Below are 14,483 nucleotides of genomic sequence, written 5' to 3'. Positions count from 1 at the left end.
ACAGTCTAATGTAGCCTTTGAAACTGAATGCTAAGACGACCTCTATCAAAAAAAAATATAGATACACAGCCAGAATGCTCAAGGATTATACACGCTGAGATAATTTTGTATGGTCAGCCTGCAGCTGAAATTCAGCAATTTCACAAAAATGCCTTTGCTAACCATGATAGATTACACAATGACAAATAACAAGATCAATTTTTGTCGGGTAGCTCAAGCCAATAACATTATGTCCAAAATACATCTTCAAAATAAATTCATCTAATGCATACCTTGGCTTCAGAACTCTGTGAGCCTCCTTGAGATAATTTGGGAAGTCAGTTCCCATTAGTGAGAGACAGAATACAGCAACATCAACTGATGATGAAATCAAGGGAGTCTGCCAAAAACACATTACATAAATATGGCTGGCAACATGAACATCAGCACTTCACTCCACATCTGTAGTTTCCCCCACAACGTTTTTTTCAAAAACCAGTCATAAAAACAAATTTAGAACATATCTCTCCTTAATGAATTCAAAATTGCTATCTCTATCCATTGATTTGATTCCAAATTCCCAGTAAAAATAGAAATCCCTTATGCAGTACTTACATGTGCCATATCACAAGCAATTACCGATGGTTCACAGGAGACAAGATCTAGAGAGAAGACTTTATTCTTGACGCTTTTGGCTAACTTTGCATCACCTGTCAGTGTTCTTTCTCAGTTAAATCCCAAACCTAAAAAGAATTATTTATAATTTAAAATGGTTGATATGTAAGTAGATGACAAGATGACAGATTTTATAATATACCTCACCTAGTCAATTTCTTGCAATAGTATGCTTATTTCATGTCAAAAGACGCAAATTTCAATACAATTTTCTACAAAAGTCCTTACCACATCCAAAATCAGCCACAACTAAAGAGGGGCTATGATCTTTCAGCCACTTGATGATAATGTCGACTGGTTGTTGAGGCCAATGAGACATCTGCTCCTGATAACCTGCATGATACTGATTATAGAACAAACTCATACTCAATTTCTTCTACAGCAAGAGGTCTCAAGTAATAAATTTCAAGTGCATATCAAATGTTTTGAAAGCAAGACATTCTCCTTATAGCTTAGTACATTCACAGATGAAAAATTCATGTAATATTGACAAGAACTATAAGTTTCTTCTACAGTCATTGTGTAAATTCACAGTACTGTAAATACGTGGTAATGGCCCAATTAGCATTAACCAGATATGGCAATGCTATAATACATTGTCAAGACAAGAACCGAAATTTGTTTTAATGTCCACTAAAGAGCAAATAAGTCAAAAGGGACTGGTGACTACAAGCAGCAACAATAGCCAAGCAAAAGAGAAGGGTGTAAAATACACCCCGATAAGAAATGAATTGAAATGAATAGTGACTACAAGAGTAGAAAAAAATTAAAAGACATAAGCATTATTAGACCTTTCTAATAATAAAAATATTATTTTCTTCTTTGATACATGTGCCCATATGCGAATTTTAAATCATAACATTGACTTTTGACTCAAGACATAAACCCTAGAGCACTCAATGGGTGCTTGGACCTAGAACCAATGACCATGGGCAAGAAACCCATTCTTTAAATAATTTTTCTTTTACAAAATATTTTTCTTTCTCCTTTCTTCTTTGACAAGTACAATGATTACATCAAGTCATGATACAAATGCAATTATGAAGACCGATACTAGTTACAATTTTCAACAGACTAGACAACCAAATAACCTGAGATGTCTTATCTCAGGCTTCTTCCCTATGAATACTTCCTTCATTGTCTTATCCTCTAGAATCTAGTGTGGGCTCTTGTTTTGCAAATACACAATTGTGTTGCATGCCTCAACCCACAAAAACGTCATAAAAATCTGATCATGGATCATGGCCTTCACCGCACTGATGATAGACCAATTCTTCCTCTCTGCAACCCCATTCTGCTGCGGGCTATTGGCCACTGAATTGGGTTGTCGACCACTGTCTTCTCCCTCTTGATCCCTACCTCCTTACGAAAATCAGTGAACTCATTAGAGGTGTATTCACCCCCATTGTTTGTCCTCAACACTTTGATCTTCCTTCCTATCACGTTCTCCACCTGAGCTTCGAAAGCTTTGAAATGACTGAAGAACTCACCCTTGGTCTTCATGAAGTAGATCCAGTCTTCCCGAAGAAGTCATCAATGAAGGTCACATAGTAATATCCGCCCTTTATTGAAGATGCGAACATAGGCCCTGCCAAATCAAAATGGATAAGATCCAAAATGCCTTTAGATCGAGTCTCACTGCTAGGGAAAGATGCCTTGACATTCTGGCCAAGTGCACACCCTTTAAACACCCCGTGCTAGTCCACAGTGAAGTCCGGAAACCCAATGACCATTTATCTTAAAAATAGTAGAGATCTGTGTTGGAGATGCCCCATCCTCCTATGCCAAAGGTCACAAATGTTCTCATTGGTATGAACTAGTGTCTAAGCAGGAAATTTGTCTCCTACATCTAACAGCGAGTCGGATAGCCATGCAACCAACAGGGCCCTAATAGCCATTTTTTGATGATGATGATGTGCCATGTGCCTCCGCCATTTACATCAACCATATGTCTCTCCCCATCTATCATTTTCACTTTGATGAAGTTGGGCTACTATTTAAATGGTACTTTGATCATTTTGCAATCGGGTACTTATACTTGTTTCTTTTGGGTATTTAGTATGGATGAAGGGGTGATCTGGTATTTAGTATTGACCAATCTTGACTGTAAATATGTTCTCTCACCTTACCAAGGGGGGTATCTTCAGCCATAGTCTAGTGGGTCCTACCCCAAGGCCTTATGGTTATAGGAGGGACACTACTTGGAAAACCTAGATTGAGATAGTGTGTTCATTATCCCCTACACCATACTTGACACATACCATGACACATTGCAAACCCCAATATTCCATCTCCATTCTTCGGGTCTAACTTGTCATCAATTCTTTAGGATTCGACACCAAATGTCCACACTCGTTTAGTAGGGTCGGAAAACATTGTCGTGGAGGTTGATGCAACTAAAATAATGGAAAATCATATCATGGCCACAACAAAAGAAAAATAAGAAAACCAAAATACAAAAGATGGTCGGGACATAAGTTAGCACATGGGAAAAGGCTTAACATGAGCTCTACCCTCATCATTAGCCAAAACATGATTATTGAGCACATGCTGCTCCTTCACATCAAAAGAAACCCTTTCATTTCCCAACCTTGATGAGCGAGAATTGTCTCATCTTAAGGGGTAATATAAAATGCTACATCATAAAGAGCAAGCTCTAACCCTTGAGCTATGCACCATAATACAAAGCATTATCAAGAAAAAGTAAAAGGCATACTAAAGGGGTGAAAAAAGCAGCCAAGCAAGGTAACTCATGCCTCCACGATTGCTCCCTCCATTACATCCATTTACTTAGGATGTGGACCCCCCATCAATTAGTCCCCTTGACCATGGCACTTGGTCAGGAAGCCTTCTCCCCTCCATTGCCATACATTCACACTAACACCTATTAATTGAGAGGATGACCTTCCAACTGTCACTTCCCTTGAGGGCCGGAAACACCTAATAGGGTTGACCATCGGCCACCTCTATCAAAGTAAGGAACACCTTTATGGGACTCGTTCTAGTTAGATACCAGAAGGCGATCCTTGTTCGAAGTATTAACATGCCCTTCGCATTAATGTCTGGTCCACTTAGATGCATATATGATCTTAGTCTCTGATGGATGGTTGCTTTCACTTGAGTTCATGTTGTTTTCTCAGGTGGTCCATAGCAACCCATTCATTGGGGGCACCCACTCCACAGGTACCCAAGCCTCTTCAGAGAGAGAGATGGCTTAGTAAATGCAGTGTTGAGAGGGTTGAGTCTCCTGATGACTTGAGTAGATGTCACATGTCCTAAAGCACCCTCAAGACCCAAGACGTTGATCGACCCAACATAGAGGATTCTTCACGATGACACTGTTGAACCTAGCATGCCCTCAAGTTTGCCTTGACACAACTTCATGGGCAAGACTTGATTCTGAGCCTAGATGAAGATGGTCTCCTATTTAGAGACTTGGGAGGGCTTGTTGCAATTGGAGAAGCCCTGACGCTAGAGAGAGGCCTTGTTTTGACAGTTGGAGACCCACAGAGATGACATAATGGCACCACAACTGGATTTGGGACCCCAAAGGAGGATTTGAGGGGGATTTTAGGGAATTTCCTCAAAATTTGGATGATCCTAGCATCATGAAATTTTTTTAGACCTCAATTCACCGTAGCATAGAATTTGGAGCCCTAAATGAGCATGACATCAACATCTCTAGAGGCTACGACTCACATGTGTGGGCAATTATGGCTTATTTTGTCACTTACGTAGTGGGTTGGCTTGTAACCCAAAGTTATCTTATGTCAAACTTGTCTTAGGGGCTTCATTAATCAAAAATTAATTCTTGTAGACCTCATATAAATAGAGGTCACCTCATTTGTATTGTTCATCAACACTTATGGATCGATTTGACCTCTTTGAAGAATTTTGTCCTAGCTGAAATACTCTTGTACCTTTGTGGAGATGTGAATTTTTGTGGAGATTTTGCTTTTGGAGACCACCTTGTTTTGGAGACATCATTTTGGGATAATAAAGGATTGGTTCATGCATTTCTTGTAAGTATTCTATATTGTTGAATATCTTTTTATGGCTATTGCATGGAATGGTTATTGTTAGGGTTTCTATGTGCTAGTTTTGTTGAATATTTTTCTATGAAATCTTGGAAAAGTATTGTATGCATTACCCTTAAGAATGTGTGACAATCCCTTGAATGAATCTTCATGTTAAGCTCTCTTCAATGATTTTATCCCCTCATAAAATGATAGCTAGGGTTTTGAAAACTAGGGTTTTTCTTGCCCTTACTCCATACTAGGGTTTGATTCTTCCATTAGTAGATCTCCCTCTAGACTCCATCCCCAAAAATCAAGCACTAGCCTTTTCACATAGGTGATCACAGCATAAAAACTTTCCTAAACCCAAATTTTCTCTCTTCAATTTTCGACCCTTTAAGGCAAGCCACTAGGCTAGGGTTAGGGCCGAATTCAACTAGGAGGGGGGTGTTTGCCTTTGTGAGGGTTATACACGTGGTTTGTGTCTCATTGCCTCAAAATCATCTCTTTACCATAGTGAATTCTTCTGTTTTAGGGTTGATGTCACAAGCCCTAGGTAATTTTTCCCTGGAGTAAACCCTAACCTAGTCCTAGGATTCAACTTGGGGCTTTAGGAAGGCTTGTTGTTCCAATTACTGATCATATCTATCTTATCAAGTCTTTTCTTGGCCTGGTGTACCTTCACAGGGCTTTTCTCCTTGCTTATTGACTAAACCCTAGGTCACGTGTGCCCTAGGAATTAGATAGGTCTTTGGAAGGCATTCATTGCCTTGTCCTTGCTGGTTTGAGCCTTGTCCTTAAACTGACTGTCTCCTTAGCCTATCCTAGTATCCTTGTCACCTCCAAGACTTAAACTTTGAATTTATATTGGGTGACCTACATAGGGAAGCCTCCCTTGTGGTGAAAATCCACTCAAGAGCAGGAGGTGGTAGTTGTGGTTACAGTGCACCTCCACATCATAGTGTTGTCCCTTGGCTAGTCCTTGTCTTCCGAGGTCACTCACAAGACCTCCTGCTAGGTTTTGAGGCAACAGGTACCAAACCAGCCAGTTTGTTATCTAACTAGTAAAACCAGCAATCCAACCAGGTTTTCCTACCAGTTTGTCACCTAGGCCTATCTGACCAGCTGGTTTGACTGGTTTCCAGTGCAAATTGGCATATTCTTAAAACTATGGACTAGAAAAATTAAGTACAATGAAGCCTGCAATATTCAACTGATAAGTATTCTATATTCAACTGTGGAAAATCACTCCGCCTCAGTCAGATGGCTGGTCTGCAATATTCAACTGATAAGTATTCTATATTCGAATTTCGATGGTATAATCTACTGTCCTGTAATTGTTATGATGATTTTGCTGAGATAAAATTTTCTTTATGTTTAGACCTGTATAGAAAGAAGGCCGTAAGAATGTTTCATTTGAATCTCTTATGGTCTCTACTGGTGTAGAGTAACTGGAGTTTCTTTCCTTCCCTCACTATGGTTGTGGAAAGGCAAAAGGTGAATTAATTATCCGTTTCTCAGTAAAATGGAAGGTGTGTTGGTATTGCTGCTCGTATTTTAGTGAGTCCTGGAATTCAATCTTCAAAACAGAGCTTGGCAATCTCAAGTTTTAATGTTTACCTGAGAAGTACAATGGCTCAATTGCTTGCAATGGAGTCAGTCCAGAAAGGTTTCAGGAACAATACAATTGTCAGTTGCTTATTCTTGCCAATCATTTGGGCCAAAGTTTTCTTTGAGCTTTGGATACTTCCACTGGCCTTCCATATTCACGAACTAATCTTAAGAGTGTTGAGCTTCAAATGCATCAGGGGCTGTTCTTAATGCTCTTGCTTCTATTGTAAACTCTTTTGTCCAATTAATTTTATGTTAACTGACAGAATTTTCTTTCTTTATCAAGGAAGCTAGCTAGTGGATAATGATTGTCGTGTTTAAATTTATTAATTACAAAGGGATTAGTTTTATTAGTTACGTGCAGTTGAATTTGGTGTTTCTATTTATTTTAGAAAGCATAACTTCAGTGATCTGACTTATATTTATGCATCTACATTTAGGCAGATATTTATTATGTTCCAGATAAAGTTATGCAGATGTCGATGGTAGTGTTTACAGCTTCTTTTTAAGAACGAACATCCTTAAATCCTAGTGCTTTATCTCAGAATCTGTCAACTGTGAACAATCTGAGACTTGTAATTAATGTAATAAAAATCTTCGATGCTAGGTTTGACTGTTACTTAAGACTTTCCTTTGCATTCTCAAGAATAGAACTGCATTAGGGGGAATACAGGGCTGCATCTTCTAATGGTGGCCATTGCACATGCAATGGAGATATGGATACATGTGGCCTCAGTTACTGGGTTTTGTAAAGCAATACAAATAATTAATTCATTGCAATAGCAAAGTATTAAATTCAGAACTCAGAGGCAGTATGTTGGACCACGACACTGCTAGTTGAACATTTCAGCTCTTTTCATTCCAAATATGCTCTGCTTCTTGTCATCTATGCCCCACACATGTTCATTGTGTTTATGATACCTTGTTTAATTTATCCAACCCAAATTGGATGATGTCATCTCAAATGCCACAAAATGGCACAATCTGCCAAATGAAATATGTTATTTATTGCATGCTTTAGATACGAGTACTTTTCTTTTTCAAATATATAGAAATATGTGCAGATTCTGGCTGGCTCAGCTGCCTCATAATCAAATTTATATGGTCAATATTTGGATCTCGGGACACTTGCTGATTTGTACTTCAAAACAATCTGCTCTGTTTTCTTTGACTTTCTGTCTATTTTAGTGCAAAGAGAAACTGCTTGTATGATCAGCCATTTAAGAGCACCTAGTTTCAGATTTTTGAATCTGCTTTCTGAAAGTTGTCCCTTATTCTGTTTGCTTTTAATTTGCAACTCGAGCCAACATTCCATGTATTCAACCCCCTGTGCTTAGTAGTAGACACTTTGGAGTCTAGTATTATTGGAAGTAACTACAATCAAAAAACTTTGAAATAGTCAAAATACCAACCTAAGAAAACGGGGGAAAAGGCCACAGTCACATTTTTTTCTTGGGAGTGAGACCTTGCGGAATTCCATGGATCATCCGTGCAAGTGAAAGGATGCTACCAAAATATTGAGTCATACATGGCATCTTGGTTAGTACTGATTATCTAATGTCGGCATACTGATTATCTAATGTCGGCAGAAAGCTGCCACAAGAACCTGAGGTGATATTGAGCTGAAGGTGTTTCCTTTGGTAGATATTAGTGGCTGTACACTTTCAACACAGAATTTTAGTAGAAGCTTGCCATCATTCACGTTATCCAGCTCTAATAAGTCTATTTGCTATGGATCTTGTTTGGTCATTGAGTTTCTCTGTAATTTAAATAGGTAATTTATTGCTCTGTTATATAAGATACTTGAAAGAGAGTAAAGTTCTTGTAAACGTTCAAATGGAGAGAGAGACAAATGATCAGACTGGAAAGTTTCACATGGAAAGTTCTGTGCACAAAAGGTACAAGATGAAGAAAAGTGACTGCTTTTGACAAAATTGCAGTTCAATTATTTTGCTCTCTTAATATAAACACTACTAATGAAGCTATTTTGTAGCTGTGATTTTATGTTGAGGATGGAAATTCTCTGAAGACTGGTCATAACTTTCATGACAATCAAACAGATGTATGTGATTGCACCGACTGCTAAACGGAAGAGAACATAAACAGCATTTGGAAGTATGAAGAATGGCACAGTTTTAATAATAAGCATTGCACTTTTCATATGTACAAGGTGATTGCCGGAATGAAGGTAAAATATCCAACATTTGTGATAACACTTTCATTTGATAAAAAAGGGGGCTTCTTATATTCATAGAGGTAATAACGACAGATGATCCTTGCCATTCTGAATGAGATTGATGTTCCCCAATCATTGTTTCAAATTTGAACTCTCAATGAGGTTTATTGTTTTAAAATTTAGACTCGTGAACCATATCTCCTCTGTATAAGGCATTTGCCATTTATATATTAACTAGACTTTGCAAGGATTGCAGCTAGTTGATATAGTGTGTATGTTTTCAATTTTGGCAGATACACTGTTAATACCAACCTAATTGTCAAAAACTAGCAGGCTTGACAACAGAAGGCAAGTTACTCATGCATAGTAGACTATTTTAACAATGTCGCTTCTCCTATTATTTTGGTGATGCTATAAACAAAAACATATTTCTTAGACCCTAATTTCACTGTTGATAATGAAAGTACGTTAAAAAGTATCTCACCTAAACTGAAATCTTGCGCGATATGAGAATTTAGGTGATCCTTAAAACAGATAAAAATAAATAAAAAAAGCTAAAAGGGCTTTCAATGGGAGGAATGTTACAGATTTACAGTTAACAGCAATCCAAACATAAAATGACATTCATTATGGAATGTTTTAACTAAAACATGCCACACAAAAGAAGTGTACATGATACAAATTTCTACTAGTGTTAGCTAACTCTTCAGATAAGCTTGGAAGGCATGTTGCTTCAGAAGGAGAGAAACAAGGAACCATTTCAAGACAAACAATATTGTGATAGCAATCTAAAGTTTCTCAGTATTGCAATATGTAACGTGTGTATACTTCTTCCATATAATTATTATTTGACATATTTATCAAAAGAAACATAGTAGTATCCCATTTCATACAATAAAACATAGCAGATGCATTTACTATTTATCAGTAAACATAACGGTCCCATTTCATACAACAAAGTCCAAAACATAAACAGATGTACAGTAACGCTAAAAGCACAAACTATAGTATACATAGTAATATGTAGGTTACCGAGATAGGCTATCATCCATTACCACACTAAATAAGGAAGGATCATTCTGGAACAATTCTAATGCCTCACTGCCTCTGCACCATAAAAAAAAAAACAACGATATTATCAGACAAACAATAACGCTTAACTTGTCAAGCAATTGATTGCTCATTTAATTAAAATATTGGAACCTATGCTGCTAAAAGCATCTGAAAGCTCAACATTTAATAACTAAAAGCTTTAAGAATAATATAAGTAATGGGAAGAAACATATCCAGATCATATAAATGATGTCAGAATGCAAAGAATTTTACATTGTACACATTATTTAGCACAAGTGAGCTTGGGGTACCAAAATGAAGCAAGGATCTCCAGGCCATAATCCCAAAATCACATTATCATTACAGAGTCTACCAACCTGCTCTTCTTTTATTTACAAGGTTGGCATAGTTTCATTAGGTTTCAGGTGGGGGCCTGTAGGCATACCTGCAAGTGTAAAGCTTCTCATTCAACATGCGGAAATGTCCCCCTGACAATCTTGCTCTCATCTGCATGGCCATAGTTATATTAATGGTGATATCCAGCCAAATTTACGTATTCTATACCTGTTGAAAAAATGCAGCTCAACTCCTTGCTGTCTATGAAAAGAGTAAATAATAGAATTCGAGCTCTGAATTGAATACCAAATAAATATTAAAATGAAAAAGAATAACAAGAAAGAGCCCTTAGTGTTGCTAAGATAATCCATTTGAGACTTTCTTTTTATATAAGTGAGAACGTATGCGAACACATGCTCAATAACGTATGAAAAAGCCATAAAATGGCCTTTTACAGCTCTTGTACTTACGAAAGTATTCCAACTAAAATCAACTTGAACCATTTTATAATGGCTGTCTCTTAAACAGTGTATATGTGTCAAATGATTACATATTTGTTTCATGGCACAGAATTATTTGAACAGCCTCAAATCTGAATACTCTAATGAAAAATATGTCTATTGTGTTGAAAATGTAGCTTGGAAGATAATTCTGCATTGGTTAAGTTCCATGGCATGCAGTGAATCACCAAAATTCTCTCAGAGCAGAATTAATTAAATATTTCTTAAGTTTGGACCTTAGGCATAAAATCAATAATTTAATTTTTTAATTTTATTGGCCACTTTTTTATAAAGTTAAGAGGTCAACAAAAGATTATATCATGATCATTGATATCAAGTGTGGAGAAGCGATCTCAGCCCTCCATCACTTTGGATATTAGGTCAAAAAATTATGAAAGAGGAAAATGGGCTGTTAGAGAGTTTAGTTCAATTTGGCACAAGAGTTGAGCCGCGAGCATTCAGGAGAGACAAGAAGTCAAAGTTACAGCAAAGTGTGATCAGCATAGAGGCAAATTACAAGCACAGTGAGTAGGTTTGAGGAGGCCAAATTATCCAGGTCATACAGAACAAATTCCAGTGAACTGTGTGGATCGATTTCAAGCACAGTGAGTTGGCTTGAGGAGGCCAAATTATCCAGGCCGTACAGAACAATTTCCAGTGAACTGTGCGGATTGATGTGGCTGGGCCATACAGCTAATTTGTTGGGTCGAAGGGCTGAAATTTTCTTAGTAAATTGTTGCTTTAAATTCCTAAGAAAATATTTGCTATAATCATTTTTCTAAAGTTGAATAAAGAGCCCAAGTTTGCTGGTTTACCCCACATTGGAGTTTGCAAGGTAACAACTGTTAATTTGGCAGCTCAGTGACAAATTCCAACCATGGGACGAGATTCCTTTTTTCGAGAGGGCCAATTTTGACTATTGAAGTGCTCAATTTGGACAAGGGAAAGTGTATTCTTGAATTAAGCCCCACATGTGCATATTTGATCAGGTTGTCCCTAAGGCAAATTGGACACCCTTGGAAGCCTATAAATACAAGTGACCGCAACCTCATTTGGAGATTATCAAGGAGCATTCTTCTATTCTCTTCTTTGGTTTGGCTAGCATAGGTCTGACGCGGGTTTGCGGAGAATGGTTGGCACAGGTCTGAAATTGCAGGGTCCGAAGCTCGCATCTCTATTTTTAGGGTTTTGGGTCTCAGCTGTAGGCATGTCATGGAGAAATTTTGACTACAGTCGCAAGCATGTCATGGAGAAATTCTGACCAAAGCCTTTCAGCGGCATGCATGACACATCTTCCCTGCGACTAGGACCTAAAGGTTGAATTTTCAATTGACCGAAGTTTTCGCTCATTGACCGCAAAGTTTGGCAGTTGACTACAGAGAATGACAATTGATTACAGGTTCTTGAATCAGGGTTTTTTATTATTGGCAATGTTGGGTTCATCTCATGAATGTTTAGATATTTTTGTTGGATAGGTTTATGGTTGAAGATGTGGATCATTGTACTCTCCCTTTGTTGAATCATTCAATGACAATCTAATAAGAAGAAGAATTTGAAAGGGTTTTCCCCGTAGTGGGTTTTGCCTGGTCTCCGACCAATCCCAATGTCTCTATGTGTGAATGTTTTTCTTCTATTGTTCTTTTATGTTCCACTGCATTGATGATGATATTGTTCTTTCTACATAGTTGCATATGTTGTTGAATAATGATGTAAATTTGAATAATGTTATGGGGTGAATTTAATATGGAAATAATGAAATGCAATTATCAAAGCAAAGAACGATATAGCCCTAAGAAAAATTTAACATGGTTTTTGGGCTGAGCTAAAGAAAAATCATTGAAGATCACCCCTATGAAGACACCTTTGATGGAATCAAGAGAAAATGGTGGAGACCTAAAAGAATTCTAGGGTTTGAAAGAAACCTTAGGCAATTTGGTTATTAGGGTTTGATGGATATTATGAGGTTAGGGTTTGGAAGAAACCCTGGTTTATGGCAAATATTTGAGATATGCAATTTAGAAAGCCTGGCATGATCCGTGTGAAGATGGTCTAGCACTTGTGACAAATTTGATGTAGCCCTAGATGGGATAGTCTCAATTAAGCTTGGTTGTTGATGAAGTTGGTTGAAAAATTGAAGGCATCAATGTTATATGGTCAATGGACAGTCATGACTCTTGAAGGTTGGTTCAAGAGGGAGAGCTCACCTCTCATTAAGATAAGTACCTTTTAGATTTATGTTACCTCTTTGTGATTCTATTCCTGTTTGAGTTTATTGCTTTGATTATTACTTATATTTCCTGCATGTATATTTGAGTATTTGAATACTTCTAACCTCTTGATGAAATGTGATAAGTGGATCCTTCTTGAGGATCATTTGAGCTACAGGATCATGGCTAAGTACAGGAAGAGAAGAGCCAACCTCGGAAAGGTAAAAGAGGCACCTGATGAAAAGTTGACAAAGTGCTACAGCTACCTATGTCAAATAAGAAGGTGCACAGGTATTTGAATATTACAAGGTATGTATGATGCTTCGTTTCAATGTTATGTTTCAACTGCAATATTGGATGGCAAGGTAAGCCCTAAGGTATGATGAGAATATCACCTTCACAAATGGCTCATGCATATTAAAGCTTGATTCATGGTCACTTATGATGAGATGGTGCACTTAGTATTAGACAAGTATCTTACATTTTATTAAGTCATGGTAAAGCTACATAGAAACATTGATTGATGCTCTTGATATTTGGAAAGCATATTTCACTTTAGACATGATGGATTTCTTGATCCTAAAGAAGGCTAGCACATTGATTCTTATATATGGTAGCTTGATACTATTAATAGTGTTTGTGATAAGCATGATAACCATGATGATGAAAGTGTAACAATAAGATTATTGCTCAAGATCTCCTTGTTGACCTTGGCTTTGTAATTATGACATATGGTAAAATTGAATGACTTGATTTGATGATTGAATATATGATAAAGAAGTGATGTAGTGACTATGATCCTTGAAGTATGATGCTACTCTTGTAAGCTGCCTTAATCATATGACTCTAACGCTTGATGAAAATTTGATATCATGTTCACATATGATGATGTAGTTGATGCTGACATGTTATGTCCATGATGAATATATGTATTAGAACCCGATATAGTTTGATTTCATGATCTAACAGTTCTATTGATGCATAGACAGGTTGATGTTTTGAATGATGATGATTGAAGCAGCTTCCCATTCAGAATCCCTATGCCTATTATCATGTGCATTAAATGTATAGAATATTCCTTATTGTTGAAGTATTCTGACATAAATAAACAAATATCTGATATTGTGGTGTGAAGCAAGTTATGGTATGAGAAGAGAGGGTTTTCTTTACTGTAAGCCCCAACTGCATGGAAGCAAGCTTAAGCAAGCGGTTATAGGCCTCCAGCAGCATGGAAGATGGTCGATGGGTGTGGTTGTGCTTGTAGGTCACAAAATCTGAAGCCTCATGCACAAAATCAGAAGTGCACCTGGAGTATAGCAGTACTACAAATATGTAGCAGACATTAGAATGTTTTATAAGTAGGGAAGTTTGAATGTTTAACTTACTATAGAGACTAAGAATGGGTTGACTAAACTTGTGTTTGCAGGTGACCGAAATATGCATATCAATATGTCATTATGATTTAACCATTGAAGCTAGTGTATGACAATATTTGATCACAGTCACAAGGGTTTGATAAGATTTCGCTGATTAGTATAGATGAGCAATGTTTGGAGTTTTGACATGATGCTTGATAGTTCATAAATATGCTTTAAATCATTGACATGATGCTTCATATGTTTTTGTCTTATGGATTGATTGAATTCACAGAGATGACAAACCAAGGTTTTTGACTTGATGATTTGCCTTAATAACAATACTATGTGAGCATAGTAACTTTCAATAACTAATATTGGGATTCAATAATGATTTTGTATTGGCCTCATTAACTTTGGCACATTGGTTGAAGTATAAACAATTGTGATTCAGTATGAAGTAACCTCACAATGAATGGATGAAACTTGTATGACTCATTCTTGATATATGAAACTTACATGAATTGTCCCTGATATATCCATTCATGTTTAGTGGAAAAAATGATTCATGCTAT

General features: G+C 37.1%; 1 protein-coding gene across 2 annotated transcripts in view; it reads right to left on the bottom strand.

Annotated features, from left to right (window-relative positions):
- LOC149171396 (S-adenosyl-L-methionine-dependent methyltransferases superfamily protein) overlaps positions 1-14,483 on the bottom strand; it is a 113,721-nt gene that overhangs the window by 52,109 nt on the left and 47,129 nt on the right. For both annotated transcript variants that reach the window (XM_089424076.1, XM_089424077.1), the window contains exons 2-6: positions 9,956-10,017; positions 9,513-9,564; positions 883-997; positions 595-689; positions 273-379 (exon numbers count right to left, since the gene is read on the bottom strand). In XM_089424076.1, the coding sequence (XP_089280202.1) occupies positions 273-379; positions 595-689; positions 883-997; positions 9,513-9,564; positions 9,956-10,017 (431 nt within the window). The remainder of the gene's footprint in view (positions 1-272; positions 380-594; positions 690-882; positions 998-9,512; positions 9,565-9,955; positions 10,018-14,483) is intronic.

Source organism: Pinus tabuliformis, chromosome 4_2, assembly GCF_031772625.1.
Source record: "Pinus tabuliformis cultivar Carrire ecotype Pingquan chromosome 4_2, CPIR1, whole genome shotgun sequence".
NCBI lineage: Eukaryota > Viridiplantae > Streptophyta > Pinopsida > Pinales > Pinaceae > Pinus > Pinus tabuliformis.
This window is presented reverse-complemented; position numbering and strand designations above follow the sequence as displayed.